Source organism: Lolium rigidum, chromosome 2 (genome assembly GCF_022539505.1).
Source record: "Lolium rigidum isolate FL_2022 chromosome 2, APGP_CSIRO_Lrig_0.1, whole genome shotgun sequence".
Classification (NCBI taxonomy): Eukaryota; Viridiplantae; Streptophyta; class Magnoliopsida; order Poales; family Poaceae; genus Lolium; species Lolium rigidum.
In genome coordinates this window covers 171057727-171085166 of record NC_061509.1, presented here as the reverse complement: position 1 = coordinate 171085166, position 27440 = coordinate 171057727, and the positions used below count along the sequence as shown (strand labels likewise).

General features: G+C 47.2%; 1 protein-coding gene across 1 annotated transcript; it reads left to right on the top strand.

Moving 5' to 3' along the window:
• The first annotated feature begins 21407 nt into the window (after nt 1–21407).
• On the top strand, nt 21408–25509 carry LOC124692591 (phenylalanine ammonia-lyase-like). The gene is made up of 2 exons (XM_047225992.1): nt 21408–21968; nt 23477–25509. The coding sequence occupies exons 1-2, from the start codon at nt 21583–21585 to the stop codon at nt 25221–25223; spliced, it is 2133 nt and encodes a 710-aa protein (XP_047081948.1). The 5' UTR covers nt 21408–21582; the 3' UTR covers nt 25224–25509.
• The last annotated feature ends 1931 nt before the right edge of the window (nt 25510–27440 follow it).

Sequence of the window (27440 nt, the reverse complement as noted above, 5' to 3'; positions counted from 1 at the left end):
TAGTAAGGAAATATTCTCGGAATCGGACGAAATCAATGCCCGAGCATCTTAGGATCACTCGAAGCTTCCGGAACACCCGAGAGAGGCTGAGAGGGGGGCCACCGGGCCACCGGACGACGAGGTGGCGCGGCCCAGGCCTTGGCCGCGCCCCTAGTGTGTCACCGCCTCGTCGACCTTCCGACTCCGCCTCTTCGCCTATTTAAAGGTCCCCGACCTAAAACCTCGATACGGAAAAGCCACGGTACGAGAAACCTTCCGGAGCCGCCGCCATCGCGAAGCCAAGATCCGGGGGACATGAGTCTCCGTTCCGGCACGCCGTCGGGACGGGGAAGTGCCCCGGAAGGCTCCTCCATCGACACCACCGCCATCTTCATCAACGCTGCTGTCTCCCATGAGGAGGGAGTAGTTCTCCATCGAGGCTAAGGGCAGTACCGGTAGCTATGTGGTTCATCTCTCTCCTATGTACTTCAATACAATAATCTCATGAGCTGCCTTACATGATTGAGATTCATATGATGATACTTGTAATCTAGATGTCATTATGCTAGTCAAGTGGGTTTTACTTATGTGATCTCCGGAGACTCCTTGTCCCACGTGTGTAAAGGTGACAGTTTGTGCACCGTGTGGGTCTCTTAGGCTATATTTCACAGAATACTTATTCACTGTTATGAATGGCATAGTGAAGTGCTTATTTACATCCCTTTTATGATTGCAATGTGTTATGTATCACAATTTATCTGTGTGCTACTCTAGTGATGTTATTAAAGTAGTTTATTCCTCCCGCACGGTGTAATGGTGACAATGTGTGCATCGTGTAGTACTTGGCGTAGGCTATGATTGTGATCTCTTGTAGATTATGAAGTTAACTATTGCTATGATGGTATTGATGTGATCTATGCCTCCTTTCGTAGCGTGAAGGTGACGAGTGTGCATGCTATGTTAGTACTTGGTTTGGTTATGTTGATCTGTCATGCACTCTAAGGTTATTTAAACATGAACATCGAATATTGTGGAGCTTGTTAACTCCGGCATTGAGGGTTCGTGTAATCCTACACGATTAGTGGTGTTCATCATCCAACAAGAGAGTGTAGAGTCTAGCATCTATTTATTTATTCTGTTATGTGATCAATGTTGAGAGTGTCCACTAGTGAAAGTATGATCCCTAGGCCTTGTTCCTAAATATCTGCTATCGCTGCTTGTTTACTTGTTTTACTGCATCTCTACTTGTCCGCAATATTACCACCATCAACCACACGCCGATCCTGGGCAAAGCACTTTTCCGGTGCCGTTGCTACTGCTTATATTTATTCATACCACCTGTATTTCACTATCTCTTCGCCGAACTAGTGCACCTATTAGGTGTGTTGGGGACACAAGAGACTTCTTGCTTTGTGGTTGCGGGGTTGCATGAGAGGGATATCTTTGACCTCTTCCTCCCTGAGTTCGATAAACCTTGGGTGATCCACTTAAGGGAAACTTGCTGCTGTTCTACAAACCTCTGCTCTTGGAGGCCCAACACTGTCTACAAGAATAGAAGCACCCGTAGACATCATCTTTCCACATATGTCAGATTCGACTGTAGCTCTAACTCTTCATGTGACACTGGGTCATCTAGTGCTTTCAAACACTTCAGGAGTTGAGATACATGAAACACATTATGAATCGAACTCAATCTTTCTGGTAACTCTAACTCAAAAGTTGTCTATCGATTCTGACTAAGTATCTTGAACGGTCCTATATATCGAGGACTTAACTTCCCCTTAACTCCAAACCTATTTAATCTTTTCATCGGGCTAACCTTCAAGTAAACCATGTCTCCAACCTTAGGTTCCCACAGACTTCTTTTCTGATCGGCATAACTCTTCTGCCGACTCTGAGCTATTTTCAGTCGATCTCTGGTAATTTCTATGACTCCTTGTCTTTCCTTGATATAATCTGGTGCAAACTCTTTGTTTTTACCTGTTTCAAACCAACAGATTGGGGATCTACACTTCCTTCCGTATAGTGCTTCATAAGGTGCCATTTGAATACTACTTTGATAACTGTTGTTGTATGAGAATTCTGCAAGTGGTAAATGGTCTTTTCATGAACCTACAAAGTCTAGAGCACAAGCTCTAAGCATGTCTTCAAGTATTTGATTGGTTCTCTCCGTCTGGCCTCCAGTTTGTGGATGATACGCCGTACTGAAATCCAATTTAGATCCTAGTGCTTCTTTGAGTTGTTTCCAAAATGCTGATGTAAAGATCGAACCTCTATCTGAGGCTATATTCTTTGGAACTTCATGCTTGCTAACTATTTCCTTGACATATATATCCACAAGCTTTTCTGAAGTATCCTTCTGGTTAACCGCTAAGAAATGTGCACTCTTGGTGAGCCTGTCAATGATCACCCATATCATATCCTTTATTTTACTAGTCATTGGTAGATCGGTAACAAAATCTATTCCAATCTCATCCCATTTCCATTCCGGAATATCCAAAGGTTTAAGTAGTCCAGCAGGACTATGATGTTCTACCTTCACCCTTTGACATGTGTGACATTCCGAAACATACTTGGGTATCTCTCTTTTCATGTTGTTCCACCAGAACATCTCTTTCAGAACCATGTACATCTGGTACTCCCCGGTTGTATAGAATAAGGTGTCTCATGAGCTTCCTTAAATATGATTGACTTAACTTCTAGGTCATCGGGTGGAAGTACAATGAATCAAATTCTCCCACCTGAAATTCAGATGGTTTCCCTTCCTCGATCCTCTTAATTTATTCTTGGATGAATGGATCATCTGCTTGCTTCCGAATGATCTCATACTTCAAATCAGAATACATCTCATCCATGATCCTCATGGTTGCTATACTTCCTACTACATCTCCTTGGATGAACAAAATTTGAGCTTGTTCCAATTCTTTCTGAAGTTCCTTTGGAATCTCCCATTACGTAGGTTGATTCTCTGTGCTCTTTCTACTTAAAGCATCTTCTACCACATTGGCTTTGCCTGGTGTATAGTTGATTGTCAATTCATAATCCTTGATAAATTACAACCATCTCTTCTGTCTCATGTTCAGTTCCTTATGAGTAAAGAAATATTTCAAGCTTTTATGATCTGTGTATAGTTCATACTTGGATCCATAAAGAAATTGCCTCCAACTCTTCAAAGCATAGACGACTGCTGCCAACTCCAAGTCATGTACTTGGTAGTTGTGCTCATGTGGCTTCAGTTGTCTTGATCCATAAGCTATCACTTTACGGTCTTGCATCAGAACACATCCAAGTCCATTCTTAGAAGCGTCGCAGTAAACCATGTAATCCTTTCCTGGTTCCAGAACTGCTAATATTGGTGCTGTGGTTAGCTTCTCTTTGAGCTTTTTAAAAATCGCTTCACACTCATCCATCCAGACAAATGGGGTGTTTTTTCCTGAATAACTTGGTCATTGGTCCTGCAATCTTCAAAAATCCCTCAATGAATCTTCGGCAATATCCTGCCATTCCAAGGAATCCTCTTATCTCCTTAGCATTCTTGGGTGAATTCCATTCCAAAACCGACTGAACTTTGCTTGGGTTAACAGCTATACCCTCTTTGGTTATGACATGTCCAAGAAATTCCACGCTGTCCAACCAAAACTTGCACTTAATGAACTTAGCATACAACTGATGTTCTCTCAAGATCTGCAAAACTATCTTCAAATGCTTGGCATGTTCTTCTTTGTTCTTGGAATATATCAAAATATCATCAATGAACACTATCAAAAACTTATCCAAGTACTTCATGAAGATCTTGTTCATCAAATTCATGAAAATTGCTGCTGCATTAGCCAGTCCAAATCGTGCAACCAAATATTCATGGTGTCCATACCTAGAAACAAATGTTGTTTTTGGAACATCTTCCTTCTTAATCTTGATCTGATGGTATCTTGACCTCAAATCTATCTTCGAAAAGAGCTTGCTCCTTGAACTTGATCGAACAGGTCTTGAATTCTGGGTAATGGGTACTTGTTCTTGATGGTTACATTGTTGAGATTTCTATAATCTCCACACATCCTTTTGCCTCCATCTCTCTTGTCCACAAAGATGACTGGAGTTCCCCATGGTGATACACTTTCTTGAATGAATCCTTTCTATTCCATCTCATCTATTTGTGCTTTCAGCTCCACTAACTCCTTCGGACCCATATTATATGGTGGTTGAGCTATTGGTGTTGTGCCTGGAATCAGGTCTATGGTGAATTATATCTCCCTATCGGGTGGCAAACCCGGTCATTCCATGGGAAACACATCTTGAAACTCATTCACAACCGGGATCTCCTCGATCTTAACCTCCTTCAGGTTGTTTAACTCCAATCCTATTTCCAACTGGGTGTATTTATCTCCCTGAAATAATATCTGTCCTCCCATGGAATTGCGGAGTGATACTGTTTTATCTCCACAGTTGATCACCGCTCCATTTTCTGTCAACCAGTCCATCCCTAGGATGACTGGTATGTCCTTCATGCGAATAATGAAAAGATCCACGAAATACACACAGTCACATATGGCAATGACATGTGCCTCTTTCACGTGGGTTACTAAGATCCCCCCCCCCCCCTCGCGGATAAGACAATTATGAGATATTCTAGTTTTGAGCATCTAATTCTGTATTTTTTTACAAACTCTCGTGCAAGGAATCAAGTAGTTTCTCTAGTATCAAATAATACTTTGCCGGGATGAGTAAGGATGCTGAGCGTACCTAGGACTGCTTGATCCGACTCTCCGACTTGCTCCAAGGTTGTGCAGTTGACCTTTCCATATGGCTTTCCCCTCTTGTTGTTATTGTTGCGATTGTTTTTGTTGTTATTGTTGCGGTTGTTGTTATTGTTTCCGCCTCCTGGGCGTCCTCCCTCCAAAGTTATGGACACTCCAAGCGGCCTTGTTGGGACATTCTGGTTTATATGACCCTCCTTTCCACATCCATAACAGATGATCTTGGGCTTCTGGCACTCGGACATATAATGTCCACGCATACCACAGTTGTGGCAGATGATATCTTTGCGAGGATTGATGTTGTTTCCTCGGTTAGAATTGTTTCCTATTGGTTTGTATCTTGGCTTGAAACTTCTATCTGGTGTTGGTTTAGCAGTTGGATACTTCCTTGGCTTGATACGAGCCCTCTTATTCCTCTCCTCTTGTACCTGCCTGTAATCATCCTCGAAAGTGATTGCCGCATCAATCAGTTCCTGAAACTCTGCAATTCTTGCTAACCGCAGTTGCATCTTCATGTAGGGATTCATTCCTTTCATGAACCTCTTCTTTCTCTTTTCACCAGAGTTTACTTCCTCTGGTGCATACCTCGATAGACTATTAAAGTCCCGAACATACTTCATGATCGGTGAAGTGTTCTGTTGCAGCTCATCGAACTCTCGTTTCTTCAACTCCACCACACTTTCCGGAACATGTGCATCCCGGAACTTCTTCTTGAATTCTTCCCATGTAAACACATTTTCTGGGGGATGTACAACAATGACATTCTCCCACCAGGATGCAGCCGGTCCTGATAACAGATAGGTAGCATACCTTATCTTTTCTTCATCATTGCATCCGACCGTCCTCAACTTCCTCTTCGTGTCCATTGACCAATCTTCTGCATCCATGGATTCTGGGACTGATGCAAAAGGTAACGGTCTTGCATTATGGAAGTCTGATAAGGTCACACCTCTGCCTTCATTGTCCTTGTCATTGATAACTTAAGAAAATAAGTCTTGCATATTCTTGTTCTGCCTTTCCGGGTACCTTCTCCTATCTTCTTCCACAACCCTCATGTACTGCTAGAAGTCTGGGTGCATCATAGGAAGTGGTGGTGGTGGTGGCATATCTCCCATTCTAGTTGTTGCCCCAGCTTCTTCCTTTGCTTTCACATCCCTCTCTATCGAGCTTCCTCTGTCTCAACTAACGATATTTCCCCCTAGTCCTGTAACAAAGAGCGATACTCATAATTACACCATGTGAATGTTTTCTGAGCTCAACTCAATGCCCAGAAGTCACACAATGAAATCAAGAAGAAAATCTAAAACAAACATATATTATGTATATACACCATATATAACACAACATTACAAACATTATATTACATATGGTATATATAACCACTTATTATGGCTCTAAGCCCAAGCCAACGGGAATTTAAAATACGTTATAGTACAATACCAACTATATTACATTATTCCATACGTAAACACTACTCCTCGTCGTCTTCGTTGGTTTCCGTGTACATACCAGGAATCCACCCGGTACAATGGCTGGTCTTCCGAACACCGTCCGGAACATAAGTCCTTCCTGTCGAGATATAGTCTGAATCGGACGAAGTGCCGAGACAGAGATCTGTCATGCCAAAATAGCTAGAAAGTGACTCGTATGGATCCTCAGTAGGATACACACCTTCCCCTTCTTCCGTCTGATCTACCATCCACGGGGGATTTCTCTCCACCTGCCCCGTCATCATCATCATCTTCTTCTTGTTGTTTTTCTTTACTCCAGAACTCTCACCTACCTCAAAGTGAGATGTGTTTTGTCCTCCCATCTCCAAGTCAATCGTGATGGGGTTCGTGTCCCTTTCACCAAGCCCGTAGTGTCGGGTACGATGCTGGCTAACCTCGCCTCCTTCCTCTTCCGTATCACACGGAGTAGGTTCACTTTCACTCCCAAAGGGTTCTCCGAAATGCCAACCAGTGGAGTTCTCGATTGGTGACTCCGGATTGAATGGGTTTCCCAAATCATCTCCCATATACCCTACATCATAAGATTCTGACACATATAGGTAGTGTGGAACAAAATTGGGTGTAGGAGGAACTGGGTTTGACCCCTGGTCACTGAAATCTATGAAGCTATCAGTAGTGAAGTAAGGTGTTGAGTACTAGGTTGGTTCCTAAGTTTCTGCATTCGAGCCTGGACTTTGTCAGGGTCCGTGAACTCTGAAAGCATGTGTGTCACTTCTTCCACCATCTTCGTGTGAAGTAGGTACAGCGTAGTCAACAAGGACTTGCAGCTGTCCATGTGATGTGTTGCTACTTCTGGGTGTTTTTGTGCCATAAGTAGGTGATTTAGAGAAGGATCCTCATCTTCCTCGGCATGAGGCACATGAGAATACTCAGAACATAGGAAATATGTGGTTTGTGTTGTCTGAGTTCTAGGATTGCACTAAAGATTGCCATGTGATACGCCGTTGTGAGTGTCTTGGCTTCTCCATAAGGCATGATAATACTCATCTCTAGTTCTCCGGGTAGTTGCACGACCACTCTGCACTTGGCTACTACATCTCCGTCGTAGTAGATGTTTTTATGACAAGAATCTTGGTTTCACAACCGAGATCATGCAACATCCCACGCAGGAGATCTGTAAGACTTTCTTCATAATCACCAAGCCAGCTTTCAACCTTCCTTAACGTCCTCTTTGGATAAGTATTCGCCATTCCGGCTGTATACATAAGTAAAATATTAGTAGTGTTGATGCATCATAAGAATTATCGCACTAAAATATATGAAAATGTTATCCTCAAGTGAATAAACATCATATTTCTGGATAATTCTTTACTATTCCTACTTGACTCCTATAAGTTTATTCCCTTTACTAAGTTTTTCCAACCTAAGGTCGCAACATTTGCTCTGATACCAGCTGCGGTGACCTAGCATACCACTGCATTTTGTAGTATACAAGTCGTTGATATGACATTCATGAAGGGGTTCTTCACAAATATCACATCCCTCAGAGTGGTACAACAGAAACATTGCAGGTCATAACACTCCATATAATTATTACAAACCAAGTTCTTAACAAGTTGGAATTCTCACAAGTCCGATGAGAACACCCTACTAACTCAACATACTTAAGTAGCATTACAACTTAGAACTGAAAAGATACACATGACGAGCCGATCAACTTATTTAAGTAAGTCACTACGCTTCTCGGCTCCGAGATGTCTAAGGTAAGACTCTACTCCTCCGCCTACACTTCATCTCTGCCGTAGACTATCCCATAGTCTACTCCTTCAACTCCTCCGGACAAGTCTGGCTCCTCGTAGACCACCTCGTATTCGCCTTCATATGCTCCGGTGCAGGCCTCCTCTTCATGATCACAGTCTAGCAAGGTTGTCGAAAGAAAGTGAATACAGAGGTACTCAGCAAGTTCAAAAGAGAAAAGGTGTTTGATGCACTAGCTACGACCGTTGATCAGAAAATCTCATGTCAATGCATGTTTCGCAAACATTTCTTCAAAAAGTTTATTTTATTCTGAAAACTATGCCCGCCAGTCTTCACAGGTTGACCAGAACTTCACGGAGTTCCTTTCCTGCCGCGTTCATAGTTCTCTCCCGGGAACAGGGAGTGACAAGTCACAATTTGATACACTCTGCAGAGGTGTGTTACTTTTCCCATAAGAGAGCTTATCCTTGTTGCCAACTGGTCCTACTTTCCCATCAACACTTCCTTGGTGTGAGGCCCGGTTTAAGAACCAAGCCAATCACTACCTTCTCCACGACGCCGCATACCAACCCTTTTGTATTCAGAGGGCCCTGGATCGCTTACTTATCTAGAGCACTTGATCCTCGGCCATGATACAATCCATCATAGATCCTATTGCACAATGATGTCCACCTGGGACCGGAGAGCTTTAAGGACTTTCAACCTTACTATGGGGCCAACAACACACCACATTGTCGTCGAATAGGCATCCGTTGATATGCGAACGGAAGAAGATACAACTAACTTCCCCAGAGCCATTATATATCTCATGGTTAACGTGAAATGTACGGCGCTAATCACTAGATGGCATTGGTGATTAGTCCTAGATGAGTAGAACCCTTTCAATGGAACCTCCACCATCAACACATACCATGGTTCCATTGCCCACCACATAGTCATATTCATAATTGGAAAAGTAACTTTTCATTTTCACAGCAGTAGTGATAAGTATATTGCTTTGCGAGTAAATTGATAGAAAATAATCAATCAGACATGAGCAAGAGTGAACTTGCCTGGAGACTGCGAGATAGTGCAGTTCGAAGGTTTGGATAGAACCTGGACCTCGGGTTACGAAAAGAAGCATCATTGTCCGATAAGGACAATGTTATAAAAAATCAAATGATGGATGCATGGTGGATTTATTTTTGGTTGAATCCCTTTCCCTGAAGTATTTTCTTAAGATTTAGGTGATTAAATCTTTATTGGAATATTAATTCCATGAACAATAATTTATAACTCCTTAATATTATTTTGATGAGGGTTTTCCTTAAAAAGGAAAAGTTTTGGAGTAATAGAATTTTCCTTTTGAAAATATTTACTTCAAAAGAAAAGATTTGGAATAATGAAAGTTCCCTTTTGAAAATATTTGATTAACAAATATTTAAAATCATTTGGAATTTTTCTTGATTTTTATATCAAAGGAAAATTTCATATCTTGAATCCCAATTTGGAATTATTTTCAAAATTTCCAGAATTTAAATTTGTTTTTTTATTTCATTTCTTATTTTATTCTGGTTGAGAAATATTTTAAATGCATTATTCAAATTGTCTTGAATTTTTGGAGTGATTTGCATTTTTTCAAAAAGGGAAGGGTTAAGTTTATTTGTGAAAATACGGAAATACCCTTGGGCCCACCTGCCAGGTCAACCCACAGGTTGAACCGGACCGGCCCAGCTCGGTCGGCCCACCGGCCTCACTCATCTCTCTCACTCTCCAGTCTCCACGCACCCTAACCCTAATCTCCCTCTGGTCCCGCGATCCTCAAATCGCCTCCACCGTCGCCGGCTCACTCCGGCCATCTCCGGCGGTCCTAGACCACGCCGTTGGTCGCGTTCGAAGTGGAGCACGACGACGTTTCGATCTATCCGCGTCGATCTGGAAAACGCGGCCTCCCCTGCTCGTGTGCACGCCCTACTTCACCTAGGGTTTGCGATGGATGCGGCGATTCCCATCGGCACGGCACCCCTGGACGTGCTGGTGCTGCCCGACGGTTTTGCTGGTGGTGGCGTTTGGGCTTGCACCGGCCTGGTCGTGGTTTGGCGCCGCCGTGACTGGCATGTGCCACCATGCCGCCATGGACGCCTCCAAGCTTCACCAGGTACTCCTCTTTCTCCCTCTCTGCTCTCCTCTCTCCTTCTTCCTTGGCTCTAGCTACTGGTTGGCCTGATTCTTGTGCTGCTGGTGCCTACTAACCATGCTATGCTATGCTTGTGTTCTTCCTAGTCCTACTGATGATATGCCAGATGCTCTGCTATGCTCAATTACTTGCTACCGCTAGCCTAGTTAAGCTTGTTGTTGCTCCTGTGCTTGATCACATGCTCATTTGATCCTGTTACTAGCAGTGGCTAATTGGCTAGTGCTAGTGGTGATTGTTGTCCACTCCTATGGATTGCATCTGCTCCAGATGCTCCATTTGGAACCATCTTGCTAGTGGTTAGGTTATTGGCTCATTGCTTAAGTGATCCTGATGATTATCCTATGCTACTGCAAATATATATGCCTGTTGTAGCTGCTTACCATGTACCAGTGAGCTGTTGTTTCTTCTAATAGCACATTGACCTTGGATTAATGGCTATGGTGCCTCTGGTACCCTACTGGTTGCCTCACTGTATTGTTGCTGCTTAACTGAGCAATGAATTTGATTAAATTCTTGCACTGGCTACTTGTATATAGATGAACTGCTTATGCAGTGTTGATTATATGCATGGATTTGTGATGTGTATTATCTCCAAGACCAATTGGGAGATTTAAAAATAGTATCAACCCATATTGGGAGATGATGACTTATATCTATTGCTATTGGACGGGTTTGTGGTTGATGTGACCATAGTAGCAATTGCTACTACTTTGGTTGCTCTCACTGTTGTATGAAAATGGTTGGCTTATCTCAATGGAATCATGCACAATAGGGAATCATATATATATGAATGCCATTGTGAACTATTTTGTTAAGAAATAACTAATTACTGATGGTTTAAATAGATAGGGATGCTAGGTGGTCTCTGTGGCTCCTAGTGGCTGTGTACTGCTCTAGTCGTTCGCTATTTGTGCATCTATTATCTTCTATTTGCACAAACTAGCCTCTGGAAAGTATATGTCTTTGGTTGCTCTCTTTCTTCCAGCATCTCTTGGTCTATACCAAGTGATGTTAACCCCTTTATGAGCATCGGCTCATTGATATTGTGTGAGCATGCATAAGTATGGATTGGATCCTCTAGATCCACTCTAGGTATTGGTTATACCTTGCTCCAGCTCCTAGATGGTTGCTTTTGGTTGATGATGAGCTTTACTGATGGATTTGGTTGTCTATTCCTTCTCCTCCTGGCTCCTGGATATTCTTGCCTTATGTCACCATGACTACTGGTTGGTTTGCTTTGGTTTGGGTTTGAGAATATAGATGGTTTGTGAAGTATGGTTGTGTTCTTGGTGAAGAACAACTATGAACAGCTATGAATAGTTGTTGTTGTTCCTTTGTGTTTCTGCTGAATGTGAGATGGGTCGATGGCTGTGGCCTCTCCAGTTGAATCTATCTATTTGTAGCAGTTTTCACTGCTGCCTATACTTGACACACATGCCTGGTGCATTTGGTGACTAAGCCTGTGGTGGTGTGGGTGTTGAGCATGCAAGGCTCCTTTTAAACATAAGGCTTAAGCCCAAATTTAAATTAATAAAGCCACGAACGGCACATAATTACAGGATGCTAATAGAATAGCTTATAAGACACCAACACACACAAGCACACACCGAAAACACGACACATAGCTTGATCGTCGGAGTCCTCAGCCACCAAGGCAAAGCCCTACACTTGAAACAGCGGCAATTGACACTCGGAAGGGGCTCGTCGTCGAGGAGGAACCATCCTGCGCGCACATCAAATGGCCAAAGGTCGTGGTCCATCTCCGGAGCCGAAGGAAGTCCCTGCTCCCTCGCCCTGGATCGAAGGGCACCATACCCTCGGCCGTAGTCACTCACTCTAGAGCTCGAACGGAAGACAGGGACACTGAGACCAAAGAGCAGAGGCCAGGTTTGGCCACCGAGAACAGCCAAGAACACCACGAGACCAACTCCACTGCCGGACATGAGAACTCTCCCGGCCTGATGTAAGATGAAGGTGCCACGAAGGAACAACCGCTCAAAGGAAAGGCGCCCTCGTCGGAGAACCGACGAAGAACGATGCATATGAAACCCGCCACTGCCTCCAAGATGGACCAACATCACACAACACCTTTACCCGAAACAGCGCCTTCAAGAAGGGCACCATGCTGAGGCATAACCACCACCCATTCCGAGGGGAATTGGGTTTTCACCCGGGCACAAGGGATTGGTAGGAGGGAGGGGAACCACCTCGACGGTGCCTCCAGCGAGGGAGTGATGCCCGCATGCGTCACCACCATCGTGGCCTCTAGCCAGGGATTTCTCCCGGAGGACCCAGCCCCACAACCCACCGTGACGCACCCAGCCGAGCTCCAGCGACCGGCGTGACCACAGATCTGGTAGCAAAAGTATGGCCTTCAGATCTGGCGAGCACGACGCCGGAGAGATCATCACGCCAGACCAGCACCTGCCACCGAGCCGCTGCCCCCGCAGCCGAGCACGACGGCCAGCAACTACGTGAGCGCCACCCTGCCGGAGAGTCGACGCCGCCCACCAACCCAGGGCCATCGCCCTGGATTCCGGAGCCCCCACCGAGGAAGAAACCCACATAAACCTCTCTTACCTCAGGCCGCCAACCGTCGGAGCAAGAGGAGTCCGCACCGCCGCCGCCTCGGTCAAGATGATCCCGGCACGGAGATCCTCCACCTACACACCGCGCGGGGGGCGAGAGCTCACATCCCCACCGCCACCTTCACTGGCGATGTGAGACAAGCTCATCGGCGTCTCTGGGGGCGACGAGGAGGGGGAAGAGGGGAGGTGAGCGGCAGCGGCACGGGGTAGGGTTTCGCCCCCTCGGTCGCCAGGAGGGGGCGACGTCATGAGGGTGAAGCGATTTTGATGGAAGGCTCCTTGTGAGCTATGTGTGTTCTTGGGTTGAAACTTGAACCCACTTTGGCTCCACTTTGGCTGGTTGATGATTATCTCCCCTTTGGCATTGTTTTTGGACTAACCAGTGGCATTTCCACTTGTTTTATCAATTAATGTTTTGTTTATTTTATGTATGCAGGGTTTCAAGACTTCAAAATTCACAGGGACGGAAAGATTTAGCAGTTATAGTTTAGATTTTAGTTAGAGTCCAAAACTTGTAATCTTATTTTATTTCCTTTATTATATTCTTGTCAATTCTTGTATATAAAGAATATTGTAAAGATAATGTATGTGTATGATGTGATCAATAAAGCTCAAGGTTTTCCTTATGAGCTCTTTGTAATATTTAGAATTCATTTATGAAATATATTGTATAAGTGTTATATTGATTTGAATTATGAATTCATTTGAATATTTCTTACTTGTATTACTTTATGTTTGAAATTCAAATTGGAAATGCATATTCAAATTCTTTTCCAAATCCCTAGCTTTCAAAAGAGGTCATGTCGAAGTTCATAGCACTCCCATCACTCTAACCCTAATAGCAACGAGAGAGAAACCTCGATCACTCTTAGGTTTTATGCAATTAAGCACTAAATTTCCCCTGTTTTGCGATGCAGTGCATAACCCTTTACTAAATCTACCCCTCGTTTGTCCCAAGTTCTGGGATGTTACAAATTCATAGCTAAACTTGAAAAACTTGATGCTGAAAATGAGAAGTTAGATCTTTTAACTCAAGAAGTTTTGTCTTTTAAGAATCTCCTACAACAAAAGAACCATGAAGAAACCATCCAATATGTGCAAGAAGTAATAGATAAATGTTGGGAGACTTTTTATGCTATGGAAAAAGAAGAAACACTTATGCTTGCTAATGATAAACAAATAGAAGAAGTGAAAATGCTTAGTGAAGTAAGAGAATCATTATTAGATCTTCATAAGTGTAACTTGCATGAATTAATTGCTATTCTTGAAAAATTCTCTAAAGATCCCACTATCAATGTCAATCAAGCTGGTTTTGGTTCTTATATTGCTAACTATGTCATTAAAGAAAAGATACAAAGATATAACAATGAAGATATGATACCACCTAAGCTTGGGGATGCTTGGATCCCCAAGATTTTAATTTCTATTAATAAAGAGACACATCATGCTATTCTAGATTTAGGATCTAGTGTCTCAATTATATCTAAGGAGCTATTTGATTTGCTTCATCTTAAAAATAGGTATGAATCTCTCTCTCTCTCAGTACAATTGGGGTGTAATGGATGTGTGGATGATCTAGAGGTGGCAGATCTTCGCAAGAGTCGATGATGGTCTTCTCCTTCTTCAAATCTGAACTCCTCTGTTCTGGTGGGAATGGTGGATGTTTCTCTCTATTTCTGTTGTTGTTCCCTTTACGAAATAGGCTTGTATTGATATGAGGAAGGAGGCAACGCTCAGTACGGGTAGGTGGTACGGTCGGCCCCGCCCGTACAGATGTCCGCTAAACACCCTGCTGCGCGAGGATCAATTTGGCTTCAATAGGATATCTTCATATTTTGTTGCAATCAACTCATAAATACCCCGAGATCCTCCATAAGTGATGGTTCCTGAAATACATAATTCAAAACAAGGTTTCGCCTGGATTGCGACATTAACATTAGTTGAAACATAAAATCCAATGAAAATCAAATGAAACCAAGTGATATGTAGTGAAGAATCCTCACTAAAAAGCATCAACATATTCTGAGCTATTAATCTCCTTTCCCATAAAATGTTCCTCCTATTGCAGTCTAGTGTAGACTTAGACATCTGGTTTAAGGAACGATAAAATAAATGTAAGATGAGCCATTCTTCCATCCCATTGTTGGCGTAGTTTCTTACTGATTCCTTCATCTTTTCCCATGCGGGCGCTAGTGGTTCGTGGTTTCCTAAAGCATGTAATGTTAGAACAAAGTTGCGTCTTCTTCGCAGGTGGGAAAACTTAGTCATAAACATGTTGCAACAAGTTTACCAAGAAGTAATAGTTCCCGAAGCAAGCGATAGCAACCATTCTTTTGCCTTTCCTCTAATTGAAAAAGGGAAAAGGTACAACTTAACAACATTTGGATTAACATCTTTAATGCGCAACATGTCACACATCTCAGTAAAAGTGCTTAGGTGCATACCGGCATCCTCAGAAGCGGAACCTCCAAATTGGTTTTGATGAAGCAAGGTTAAAAATGAGGTTCAATTTCATAGTTTTTCGTATCTACGGCGGGCCGAGTGATGGGTGCATGCAAGTAATCATCATTGGGAGTTGCAAACTCCCCATACTTGTTTGTTGCCATACTAGAAATTTTTATGGGTTTTAGATCGAAGTAAACAAGTAAACTAAGAACAAAAAGGTAAATTAATATTATTTAGTTTTTATTAAGAATACAAATAAAATCACTAACAAGCAATAAACTAAAACAAAATGGAACTATTAAAATGAACATCTAGTGAACTCACCAGGGGTAGCAATTGCTTCCCCGATAACGACGCCAGAAAAATGGTTGACACCTTTTATCCAAATTATGGATTTTAGTATTAGAGCCTTTTCCCTAGAGACCTAGGTTTATCGAATCCACGGGAAGATTATTTTTGGTGTAAGATCACTTGAACAAGACTCCTAGTTTTCTCTTAACTTTTGTTTTACCAGATCAACATTTTTCTTGTGTTGTTTGTGTATCTATGGTTTGGAAATAGGACTGGATTAAGGTTTCACCTACAGCTGTGCGTTACTAGATGGGATTCAAAGATAAAATAACTCTCACATGTGTCTGTATACTTAAATAAAGATGCCACATATAATATGGGCGACACATCCTAAAAACATCACAATTCCGCATGCCAAGGTCTTTAGGATAAATTATCCACCTGTGGAGTCGTGGTATATTAAGATAAATCAGACAATAGCGTTAGGATCCATGACGTCACCATTACTCCCTAGAAGATATTCACACTATTGACTCATGAATGTTGCCACTTGAGCATGGCATCAAATCATGCAACTAAATCTACTCAAACCTCAATACCTTACCTATCCTTCTACTTCAGGTCCCTATCTAACCTTGAGATCAAGATAAAAATATCAAACACAAGAAATGGATCTCTGTTACCATATTACACAATATTTCATGGGTAAAATAGATGCACATGATGTTGCGAGGCTAGGACTTAGCCCATATCCTCTGAGGACTACTCACACATGATTAGGTCAACAATCATAAACATTGTATTATGAATCTCAAAGATATGAATGATAAATAGTCTTAACAATATCGCCAATCATGAATGAATCAAGATTACAAGTAGGGAGAGAGAGGATGGAGATGATGATGATGAGTCGATGAAGTCGATGGCGGCGACAACATGGCTTGGGTGGAGATTGGATCTGACTATGGCGGCGGAATGTGGTTTTTCTCTTTGTGTATCTCTCAAATGCCATGGATGCCTTCACATTTTACATCGGGTTTGACGAGACAAAGCCATCGACACATGGTACGAGCAGGCCGTACGAGCGGTCATGACCTCACTAGTGGTTGTTAAACCTTCTACAATTCAGTTCAGGGCCCTAGTTGACTTGATGACATCTCCAACTCGTAATTCTTCATTAATTGCCATTGATTTCCTCCTAAATACTTCCATTTCTGCACAAAACAAAAAAAAGAAGAATGTTTGCACATCTTCGCATTAATTAGCTCTTATTAGAGGGTCTTGGAAGATCTTTTTTCATACAGAGACAAGGTACCCCGTTTTAGATGGAGATAATGTGGTCATTTTCACGAGCCATCAGTCCCCCACAACACAGAGCCAAGATGGCAGCCAGAGGTGAGAGAACAAAAAAAAATTGTGGCCGAACACGGCGATGGTTCTTTTTTTATTTAAGAAAACACAAAATATTGCGCAAACGCTTTCTAAGAATGCATATCAAGACTCCACTAGTACCATGAGTTGGGCACATGAGACAGGGCTGCCGGGCACTGATCTGCAGGCGCCGGACCGAGACTGTGGTACACAAATCCATGGGATAATTTGCCTGCTCTGATTTTCCCACTAGGTGAGATATGTTGTACCAGTCGTCGATGGTAATGTCCAACGCTAGGTACACATCCCGTTCACCTTGATCCACCTAGCCTTTTTTAATTCCGCGATATCCAAGATGTTTGTAGGGATGATGGCATTCGTGTTTTGAAGATTCCAGGGTGTTCTCGCGGCAGTTCAGGAGAATCACGTGTGTCAAACGATCACAATTTTGCAGAAGTGGCGAGGAGGGTTGATGACACTGCATACTACATTTGACGGTCTCATTTCTCGCGGTGAAATCCCTCAGTCTGACCTTGTGGTTCGGTCTGGCAATGGAGGCTTCCTAGTTGTTTCCTTGTTGAAGGCATTGCTAAGGGATTGGACCTTCTCCGGGGTGGTAAAACCCATGTTCTGATCATGCTGGTTAGACCGAGCTTGTGCACATTTTTTCGAAAAGGAGAGTACGCCCGAGCCTCTGCATTGATCGATGAGTACAACCTTCTTTATTAATTTATTCAACAAAGGTGTCACAAGGATCAAACATCAAAGAACCCGATGCCACCACACAACAAAGATCGTGCCAACAAGGCCTTATACCCTGAAAAATGAAACCCCCATCAACTAGGAACCGAGAATATCGCATACCCGAGACACCCACTAAGCGAAACATGAGTGTTCATCGGGTCTAGAAGATTCTTAGCGAGTGCCTCATGCACACGCTACAGAAAAGCTGTCAATGTCATCAACTATTTGTCCATCTTCAGGGCTACAAAGTGTACCGTCAACGCTACCATGGCGCCAGACAACGCCCCCACCATGTGCGAGTCCATCACACCGCACCCGCCACCGAGGCCCGGCTACACCATGCCACTCTCTCCATCGACGTGGTAGAAGCACACCACTCCACCTCTTACCTCTACCATCAGACAACTTCTCCAAAAATAATGCCCATGAGGGAGAACGACACAGAAAGCACCGCCATCGTACGATCTGGGAGATCTAAGGCTTCCACAGAGTAGCACGGGTGAGTAGACGCAGGCTGCAACGGCAATGCCTCCAACAAGGTAACGATGCAAATACACCATCATTGCCCTCCATGACCTAAGTCGTTGCTCGGTTTTCATCGGCACCGCGCCTGCTCAACTCATTGTCGAGACTAGTTGCGTGATAGATTTGTTGGCCGACCACCTCCGACGGAAGAAGGGGCCACCACCGCCATGGTCGAGGCTAATGCCCATGACTTCATCATGTTGTGGGCAGAGCCCAGGAGTACCACCGAGCGCCATTGTCGGGGAAATCGAGATGCAGAAAAGGTGTTGTGCATGTCATGGTCCGACAGAGGCCATATAGCCCCAGATTAGACTGGAATGCACCATACCGCCGCCAGCTCGTTGGGGCACCCTGGCTGCCGCCCGTATCACTATTGGAGAGATGATCGTGGCAGATGCTGCTTCTGCGACACGAAGTATGGCCAAGGAGATCCTCCACCGCTATCATAGGCTTTGATGCCTCCGAAAACGGTTGTAGAAGATGGGTATGTCAGGAGAAGTCCAGGAGGAGGTGGGGTGGGATGCCCCTTGCGGCGTGGTTCCGCTGCACGATGGTGGGGAGGGTTAGATTTTTGGCGGTGTTCCAAGCCAGTGATATTAGACGATTGAATGTGCATTGTTACCTTCATGGAGATGTCATTATGGAGGTGTCTTTTATGGAGAACCTTTCGGAGTTTACGTGGCATCACCTTTGCTCCTGATGTTGCGAGTCTATGGAAACTTCGGCAAGGACCACGAGTATTTTTCTTCTTCTTCTTCTTTTGTTCATTCCGCGGTGGGCATCATTGATGCTTTTTAGACATTATGTTGTTGCAGAAGCCAAACGTAACCGGTATTATCTTGATATTACTTAGCTATCAATTAATAATAATTGTATATACTCCTTTTATCACGGCAGAAATAATAATTAATGTTGCCATAGACTGTGCCATTTTCGATCACGGGGGAAGAAAACGACACGGAGGAGGCAGGACCATGATCTGAACCGTGTCTTGCTTTGCTTGCAAGCCATCCATCTTGTTGCTGGCAACACCAGCAAGAACCAAACGCGGCAGCTTGACACTACAGTCTCGTTATATTTTCTCTCCAACCACGCGAACGGTTTGCTCGACATGACCAGAAAACAACGGAGCAGACTCTGACATCCAAAACAACGGCTGGGGAATCCTGAGTTCCTGAACACGGAAAGGAACTGGGCTGGTCACTTGGATCCGTTTTTGTTTACAAGCGTTTTTCAGGCAGGCCTTGCATCGCTTTGGGATCCTCCGAGTGTGGTGGTCGCGCAAATCGTGTAGTAAGGCCATCTCCAGCGGCGCGACGCATTTCAGACGTCCGAAATGTCCGTTTGCGTCGGCCCGTGGACGCGTTGTGGCCCAGGGCGATCGTTTGCGTCGGGGTAGTTCCAGCGGTGCGGACGCATATTTTATCCGGGGACAGCGTCAAGGTCGCTAATGGCGTTTTACGTCCCGTCGAGGACTGCCGCCGGCGATCAGCCGATCCCGCGCGACGACGATCGTTCCGCGCGCGCGCCCAATACATTCGCAAGTTTCGCCGGCGTCGCGCGCGCGGGAACGCCTCGCGCGCCAACGCCGTTTCCCGCCCCGCGCGTGGCTATATACGGTGGACACCGCCGGATGCGACGGGCACACCTCACACTACCATCCATCCATGGCGGACCACATGAGTTGGGAGCAAGTTGTTGACATTTGCCGCCGGCTCCACCCGGAGGAGGAGGAGGACGAGGTAGCTGCCGGCCGGCGCTGAGGCCCGGCAGCGGACTCGGAGGTCGCGCGAGGCGAGGTGGAGGCGGAGGCGGCAGAGCGCGCGGAAGGGCGCCTCGCGGCGACCGAGGCGGAGATCGCCAACGCCATGGCCGAGCTCGCCGGCCGCCGAGGGCCGAGCTCGCGGAGGCGCGGCGGCCCTCGCGGCTCCTCCGGCCGACGCCGTCATCCACGACATCGCGGACGACGACCCCCCGTGCCCGTGCGCTTCGAGTGCTCCGGTGAGCGGCGGGTTCTGCCGCGTCCTTCGAGTCCCCGGCGGGGGACGCCCGGCGCCGCCAGGCTTTGGTGGCGGAGGAGGAAGCCGCCGCCTATGCGACGGCCATGGCTAGGGGTTAATGTGCTCCGACCTGGACTCGCTCCAGCGTAGGGGCCGTTCTCCCGCGCGGGTCGAGCGGAGAACCGGGAGCCGGAGGTCGCCATCGCCGCCGGGACGACGGCCGTGGCGGCGGCTAGGGACGGGGCTCGCTCGTCGCCGACGTGGCGGCGATCCGAGCGGCGGTCCGGCGGAGGAGGACGCGGCGGCGGCGGAAGAGGAGGCCGGCGGCGGCGGCGGTCCGGGCGGCGGCAGAGGAGGAGGCCGCGGCGGCGGCGGAGGCGGCGGCTAGGAAGGTTGCCTTTGCGACGGTGGCGCCGCGTGGCCGATCGAGATGTCCGTTCGCCGCCGTGCGCGCGCGCGAGTGCAAGAGCCGCTCCCGCTCGACGACGGCGCCGGCCCATCCGGCGGCCATTAGTAGGGCGCGCGCGCTGCGAGTAACCGAGGCCGGTGTGAGCCGCGCGACGGCGAGTAGGTACGGCAATTGTAGTTTTAGGTTAACTCGACTAACCATCTCCGCAAAGATGGTCCTTTTGGCCAATCAATAGTAATGAAAAAATATTTTTCTTATCTAGATCATCGCCGACCGGGCCCGGATGTATCCAACGCGGACATTTTTCGCGACCGCCGAGCGTCCGCGGAGACGCAAACCCGCGCATATTTGGGCGAGGTTTGCGTCTCCGCGACTGGCCGGTCACTTTGCGTCGCCCCGCTGGAGCAGGACCCAAACGCATTTCCGATCACGGCGGACGAAAACGGTCGCTCAGCGACCATTTGCGTCGCGCCGCTGGAGATGCCCTAAACCGTAGGGACGGACCGGACTGACCGAGAGGACCGTCCGTCGAGCTTTCCCCAAGGACAGAATAGTAGGAGGCCACGTCCACGGACGAACCAACCCCTCACCAACCCTACCAAACCCAGACCACCACTGCCCACCCACCACGCACGGCGCAGACGCAACTCGGCAAGCCGCCGGGCCGATCCGCAACCCCCGGCGGCGGGCCCCGCGTGGCAGCTTCCGGCGTGGTGGCGCGCCGGACGGACTTCCACGCACGCCGACGACCCCGGCTCCCCGAGACCGACGTGGCGCGCATCTGCGCACGTTCATCCAAGGGTCAGCTCGCCACCAACCAACCCAACCCAAGGAAAACCAGTGACTCCAACAACCCCCCACCCGCCATGCCCCAGCCCTATTTAACCGCCCCCTCCCCCTCCGCCATTCTCCAAGAAGAGCTTAGCTTTCGGGTCATCCGCCTCGAGCTCTTCTTCCTTACACACTAAATCGTCTTGCAATTACTAGTTGTACCTAGCTACCTGCTCTTTCCTAGCAGTCGTCACTACTTTCTCGCCTTCCCCAACCTGTACCTCTACTTTCCTTCCCTGTAACCACCACCTGTACCCGCAATGGAGGGCTCCTTCAACGGCGAGGGCCTGTGCATGTCGGCGCCGGCGCGCCCCGCCGACCCGCTCAACTGGGTCAAGACCGCCGAGGACCTCACGGGCAGCCACCTCGACGAGGTCAAGAAGATGGTGGCGCAGTTCCGGGACCCGCTCGTCACCATCGAGGGCGCCACCCTCGGGATCGCGCAGGTCGCCGCCGTCGCCGCAGGCGCCGGCGTCGCGCGCGTCGCGCTCGACGAGTCCGCGCGCGGACGCGTCAAGGAGAGCAGCGACTGGGTCATGAACAGCATGATGAACGGCACCGACAGCTACGGCGTCACCACCGGCTTCGGGGCCACGTCCCACCGCAGGACAAAGGAGGGCGGCGCGCTGCAGAGGGAGCTCATCAGGTTCACCACCCACCCCATCCCGATGCTTATCTTCTTCTCATGATTTGGGTGTAGCAGCTTTTTTTTCTCCATGATCCTACCACGGTTCAGTTTAGGAAACCTGAAATTACTACAATGATACTCTATTTATTGTACCCAGCAGTTACTAGTACTAAAATAGGCTGTCCACAGCAAATCTTGGGCTGATTAAGCACCGGATAGGTAGCTTAGGCCTTGGGTTGTGTCGGCGCATGTGCTCTCTCTGCTTCTTCGTGGAAGCCCAAAAAGATCCTTCTTTTGTCTAGCTGCTGGTGGGACTAGCCATAAACTAGAACTCAAACTTTTCCTAAGCTAGCCATCGCCCTGTGATCCTTCTACTCTAGGATTTGGTCACAGATTTACCTTCTGCACCCCTCTTTGCTTGCAAGTACAACCACTCTACCTAGTATATTCTCCTAGTACAACTAGTAGTATGTTTCACTACCCAAGTAGCTTCATGATATCCAAGTAGCAATAGCTAGCATCACCTAATTTGTTCAGTTCCCACTCTTGTGCTCTGTTAGGTGGAGCATCTTAATCGCAGCTGATCCGTGCCCGCCTAGACACTCCACCATACACAATACAAAGTGGCGGCGACAGCTCCGTCGGCACGGAGAGCCCGCCTGCCAGAACGTCGCCGCCGTGGTCCACCACCATTTTCACGGAGAGAAGGAAGAAAGAAAAGAAACATCATTCTCCTCCTCACCGAGAACCCGGGCTGTTTAGCTTTGACAACACTCCACTCCACGATCGGCGATCGGTTGGTGGGGGGTTAGCTGTGCTGTAGTTGGGTTGGCTCGGTGCCCGCCGTCGTGTCTACCTATCATGCCAAGTGACGGACAAAGTCCTGCGCACCGCATACATAGTTTTATCGATCACACGTCCACACACGCAATTCAAGTTAGGTGAGGTGTTGTTGTTGCTGTTGTGCTCCAGCTCGCCTTGGTTGGACTAGTCATGGCCGAGGACAAGTTTCTCAGGACTTTTGCAGATAAGGCTCTAGGACATGTCTTGATTTTCCATGTACGCGATAGTGAATATTCAGCCCACTTGAGATTGAGAACGTGGGGTAGTGGCAAGCATGGGCACACCGGCAGTTTTTTCCTACTTTCTTTGCACCGACAGATACTCTGAATACCTGTCAGCACACTTGCACAAAAATACGCGTATCAGACTGACTTGGATCCTTCCTTGCGATGGGGAACATGTCTTACACAACAATAACATATTCGAGAGTCGGCACACCACGTAACTGCCTACTGGTTGATGCTTTCTGTCATTGGAAAGAGCCAAGGAACTAGCATAACTAATCATCAGTGGGGGTGTGCCATTTCTGCATGCTAGTTGTAATACTAGTGTTTCTGACATCTTAATAATATGTCTGACCATTGTCCTGCTGTGAGTTTCTGTATAAGCTGTTTCCAAACTGCACAGTCGGCAGGGACATTGACAGTACATAAAACTGACCGGTTCGCCTCTCCGTTTGCCAGGTTTCTCAACGCCGGCGCCTTCGGAACCGGCACCGATGGGCACGTGCTGCCGGCCGAGGCGACGCGCGCGGCCATGCTGGTCCGCATCAACACCCTGCTGCAGGGCTACTCCGGCATCCGCTTCGAGATCCTCGAGGCCATCACCAAGCTGCTCAACGCCAACGTCACGCCGTGCCTGCCGCTCCGTGGCACCATCACCGCCTCGGGGGACCTCGTGCCGCTGTCCTACATCGCGGGCCTTATCACCGGCCGCCAGAACTCGGCCGCGGTGGCCCCTGATGGCAGCAAGGTGACTGCTGCAGAGGCTTTCAAGATCGCCGGCATCGAGCACGGGTTCTTCGAGCTGCAGCCCAAGGAAGGGCTCGCCATGGTGAATGGCACCGCCGTGGGCTCTGGCCTAGCATCCACCGTGCTGTTCGAGGCCAACATCCAGGCCGTGCTCGCTGAGGTCCTGTCCGCCGTGTTCTGCGAGGTCATGACCGGCAAGCCCGAGTTCACCGACCACCTCACCCACAAGCTCAAGCACCACCCGGGGCAAATCGAGGCCGCGGCCATCATGGAGCACATCCTGGAAGGAAGCTCGTACATGAAGCAGGCCAAGATTCAGGGTGAGCTCGACCCACTGATGAAGCCGAAGCAGGACCGGTATGCCCTCCGCACATCGCCTCAGTGGCTTGGCCCTCAGATCGAGGTTATCCGCTTTGCCACCAAGTCCATCGAGCGCGAGATCAACTCCGTCAACGACAACCCACTCATCGACGTCTCCCGCGGCAAGGCCATCCACGGCGGCAACTTCCAGGGCACCCCCATCGGTGTCTCCATGGACAACACCCGCCTCGCCATCGCCGCTATCGGCAAGCTCATGTTCGCGCAGTTCTCGGAGCTCGTCAACGACTTCTACAACAACGGCCTCCCGTCCAACCTGTCTGGTGGGCGCAACCCGAGCTTGGACTACGGAATGAAGGGTGCTGAGATTGCCATGGCTTCGTACTGCTCTGAGCTGCAGTTCTTGGGCAACCCGGTCACCAACCATGTCCAGAGCGCGGAGCAGCACAACCAGGACGTCAACTCGCTTGGTCTGATCTCGTCCAGGAAGACCGCAGAGGCAGTTGACATCCTCAAGATCATGTCCTCCACCTTCTTGGTCGCTATTTGCCAGGCCATTGACCTTCGCCACATTGAGGAGAACATGAAGATAGCTGTGAGGAACTGCGTCATGCAGGTGGCCAAGAGGACCCTGAGCATGAACAACATGGGCGGCCTCCACATCGCCCGCTTCTGCGAGAAGGACCTGCTCACCGCCATCGATCGTGAGGCGGTCTTCGCCTACGCCGACGACCCCTGCAGCCCCAACTACCCACTCATGCAGAAGCTCAGGGCTGTTATGATCGAGCACGCCCTCGCCAATGGCGAAGGAGAGCGCGCCCTGGAGACCTCCATCTTCGCCAAGGTCGCCGAGTTCGAGCAGAACATACGCGCCGCACTGCCCAAGGAGGTGGAGGCCGCGCGCGCTTCCGTGGAGAACGGCACCCCGCTGGCGCCCAACAGGATCAAGGACTGCCGCTCCTACCCGCTCTACCAGTTCGTGCGCGAGGTCTGCGGCACCGAGTACCTCACCGGCGAGAAGACCCGGTCACCTGGGGAGGAGCTCAACAAGGTGCTCGTGGCCATGAACGAGCGGAAGCACATCGACCCACTGCTCGAGTGCCTCAAGGAGTGGAACGGCGAGCCCCTACCACTCTGCTGAGCAAGCGACGAGAAGAGGTAACACCACAGGAAAAGACATGAACACGTACACACACTGAATATAGAACGTTTCAAGACTCTGAAGCGCGGGAGGTTCCTTCCTGTTATATCTAGATGGCTGCCGATACTCTTGTTGTCTGTGTTTCTTTGTAGTTCAGTTGATGTTACCGTTGTTGTTTCCAGCTGCCGTGATGCCATGAACAGGGCAAGGCCGGCAGCTTCTCAAACTTGTGCTGTTGTAACTTGTATGTTGGGAGATCATAAGTGCATTATTTTGTTTCCTATTACCCTATGTTCTCGCCTTATTTTCTTATTTTTCGAGGGGTTATTATACTGAGTTGATCAATGATCACTGGAGAATATATCCAGTCATACCAACCTCTAAATTATATACCATGATACTAACTATATAGTAGCTTAAATGATCATGAGAAAATCTAGATGTTGTGTAACAAGAATCCCTGTGAAAATTCAATATGCACCATGAGAATAGAAGAACACAAAAATCCGTTGAAAAATAATACCACCAAACTAAAAGGAGCAAGATGATCGAGTCACTATTTACATGATCCCTATCTTAAAATCCGTTGGTATCACTATATAGGGATTTCACTCCTTGGTCATGTTTCAGTTTCCGATCTGTCAGTGCCTCCCTGCTTCCGAGTTCAAGAGACGTTCCCGTCGTTGTTTCCAGCTGCCGTGATTCCATGAACAGGGCAAGGCCGTCAGCTTCTCTTCTGCTGTTATAACTTGCATGTTTTGGAGATCATCAACTACATTATTTTGTTTCATAATACTCCATGTTCTCACCTTTGTTTCTTCCTATACTGAGTTCCTTGGTCTTTGCCATGATTCAGTTTCTCAACTGCTGGTGCCTAAGATTCTCGAACTGTCGGTGCCTCTAATTTGTTTCCGAGTGCTAGAGACACGCCCATGTTTCAGTTGAACTGGCTACCGCTGTGAATTGATTTTGTTTTGTTAAAAGAGTACCTTGAATTGAATCGATCTGTTTGCTAGGATGATTCGATCGTCATACACCTGGGTTCCTTAAAAATTAAGTGTCTCAATCCCCTTCCTCTTTAAAAAACGAGTTCAGAGTGGCAACTTGGCTTAGTTGAATCACAGTAGTTTTCTTGTTGATGAGTGGAGTCCTACTGTCCACCAATACATAGAAAGTTCAAAATTAAGAAAACTGGGACAACTCTTACACGTTAGATACTCTACTTCAAACTGGAAATACTTCAAGTCCCAAACCTGGCCATGCGATGTGACAGGCTCATCTAAAAGAGTACTAGTACTAGAAAAGATCCGTGGGGAGCAGAAAAGTGGTTGCCAAACTTGTGCTGTTGTAACTTGTATGTTGGGAGATCATGTCATCAAGTACACTGTTTTGTTTCATAATACGCCGGGTTCTCGCCCTTGTTTCTTATTGTACTGAGTTGATTGCTGAGCACTCATCGATAGTTTAGGGATTAATTAGCAGGGTGAGCTTCAAAATATGATTTTGTTCCTTGGTATTGTCATGTACTGTACTACTATACTGTTCTCGAACTGTCGGTGCCTCTGTTTCCGAGTGTATGAGACTTCCCCATGTTTCAGTTGAACTAGCTACTTGCTCCGGTGTCCAACCAGGCAACCCCTGTGATCTAATTGAAATGATTTGTTTGCGAGGATGATTCGATCGTTGGATGCCTCCTGCTGTGTATCATAAAAGTAATTCACTTGGAGGAACATGCATTCAGAGTCTCAATCCTCCTTGTTTTTAAAAATAGAGCTGAGAGTAGCAACTTGGCTCCACTGAATTAGAGTAGTTTTTTCCTGTTGATCAGTGCCACCCTACCGCGATACTGTCCACCAACACATCGAAATTTCAAAATGAAGAAAACTGACACAACTCTTACGCGGTAGATGATCTACTTGAAACATTGAAGATTTGAAGGTTCCAAGTCCCAAACCTGGCCATGTGACGTGACGGGCGGCTCATCTTCAAGATTAGAGAAGTTCCACGGGGAAAGGTGATGATGATTAGTTCAGACGTCAACTTGCTCTTCTGCAACCATCACCCTTAATGTGAGTACATTTCATGATCAATCAACGATAAGAAGTCCAGTCTGACAGCTAATTTCTCAATGCAGCCAAGTAGTTAGCAACCCTTTCTTGCATTGCCAACGATTGCTACGGATGCCAAACAAACCAATATATAATTATATGGGCGTGC

Bases quoted from the DNA above. Each gene is read 5' to 3' on its own strand.
- LOC124692591 (XM_047225992.1), top strand. From the start codon at position 21,583: ATGGAGGGCTCCTTCAACGGCGAGGGCCTGTGCATGTCGGCGCCGGCG. The intron at 21,969-23,476 runs GTTCACCACCCA...TCCGTTTGCCAG, and splicing joins CTGCAGAGGGAGCTCATCAG to GTTTCTCAACGCCGGCGCCT.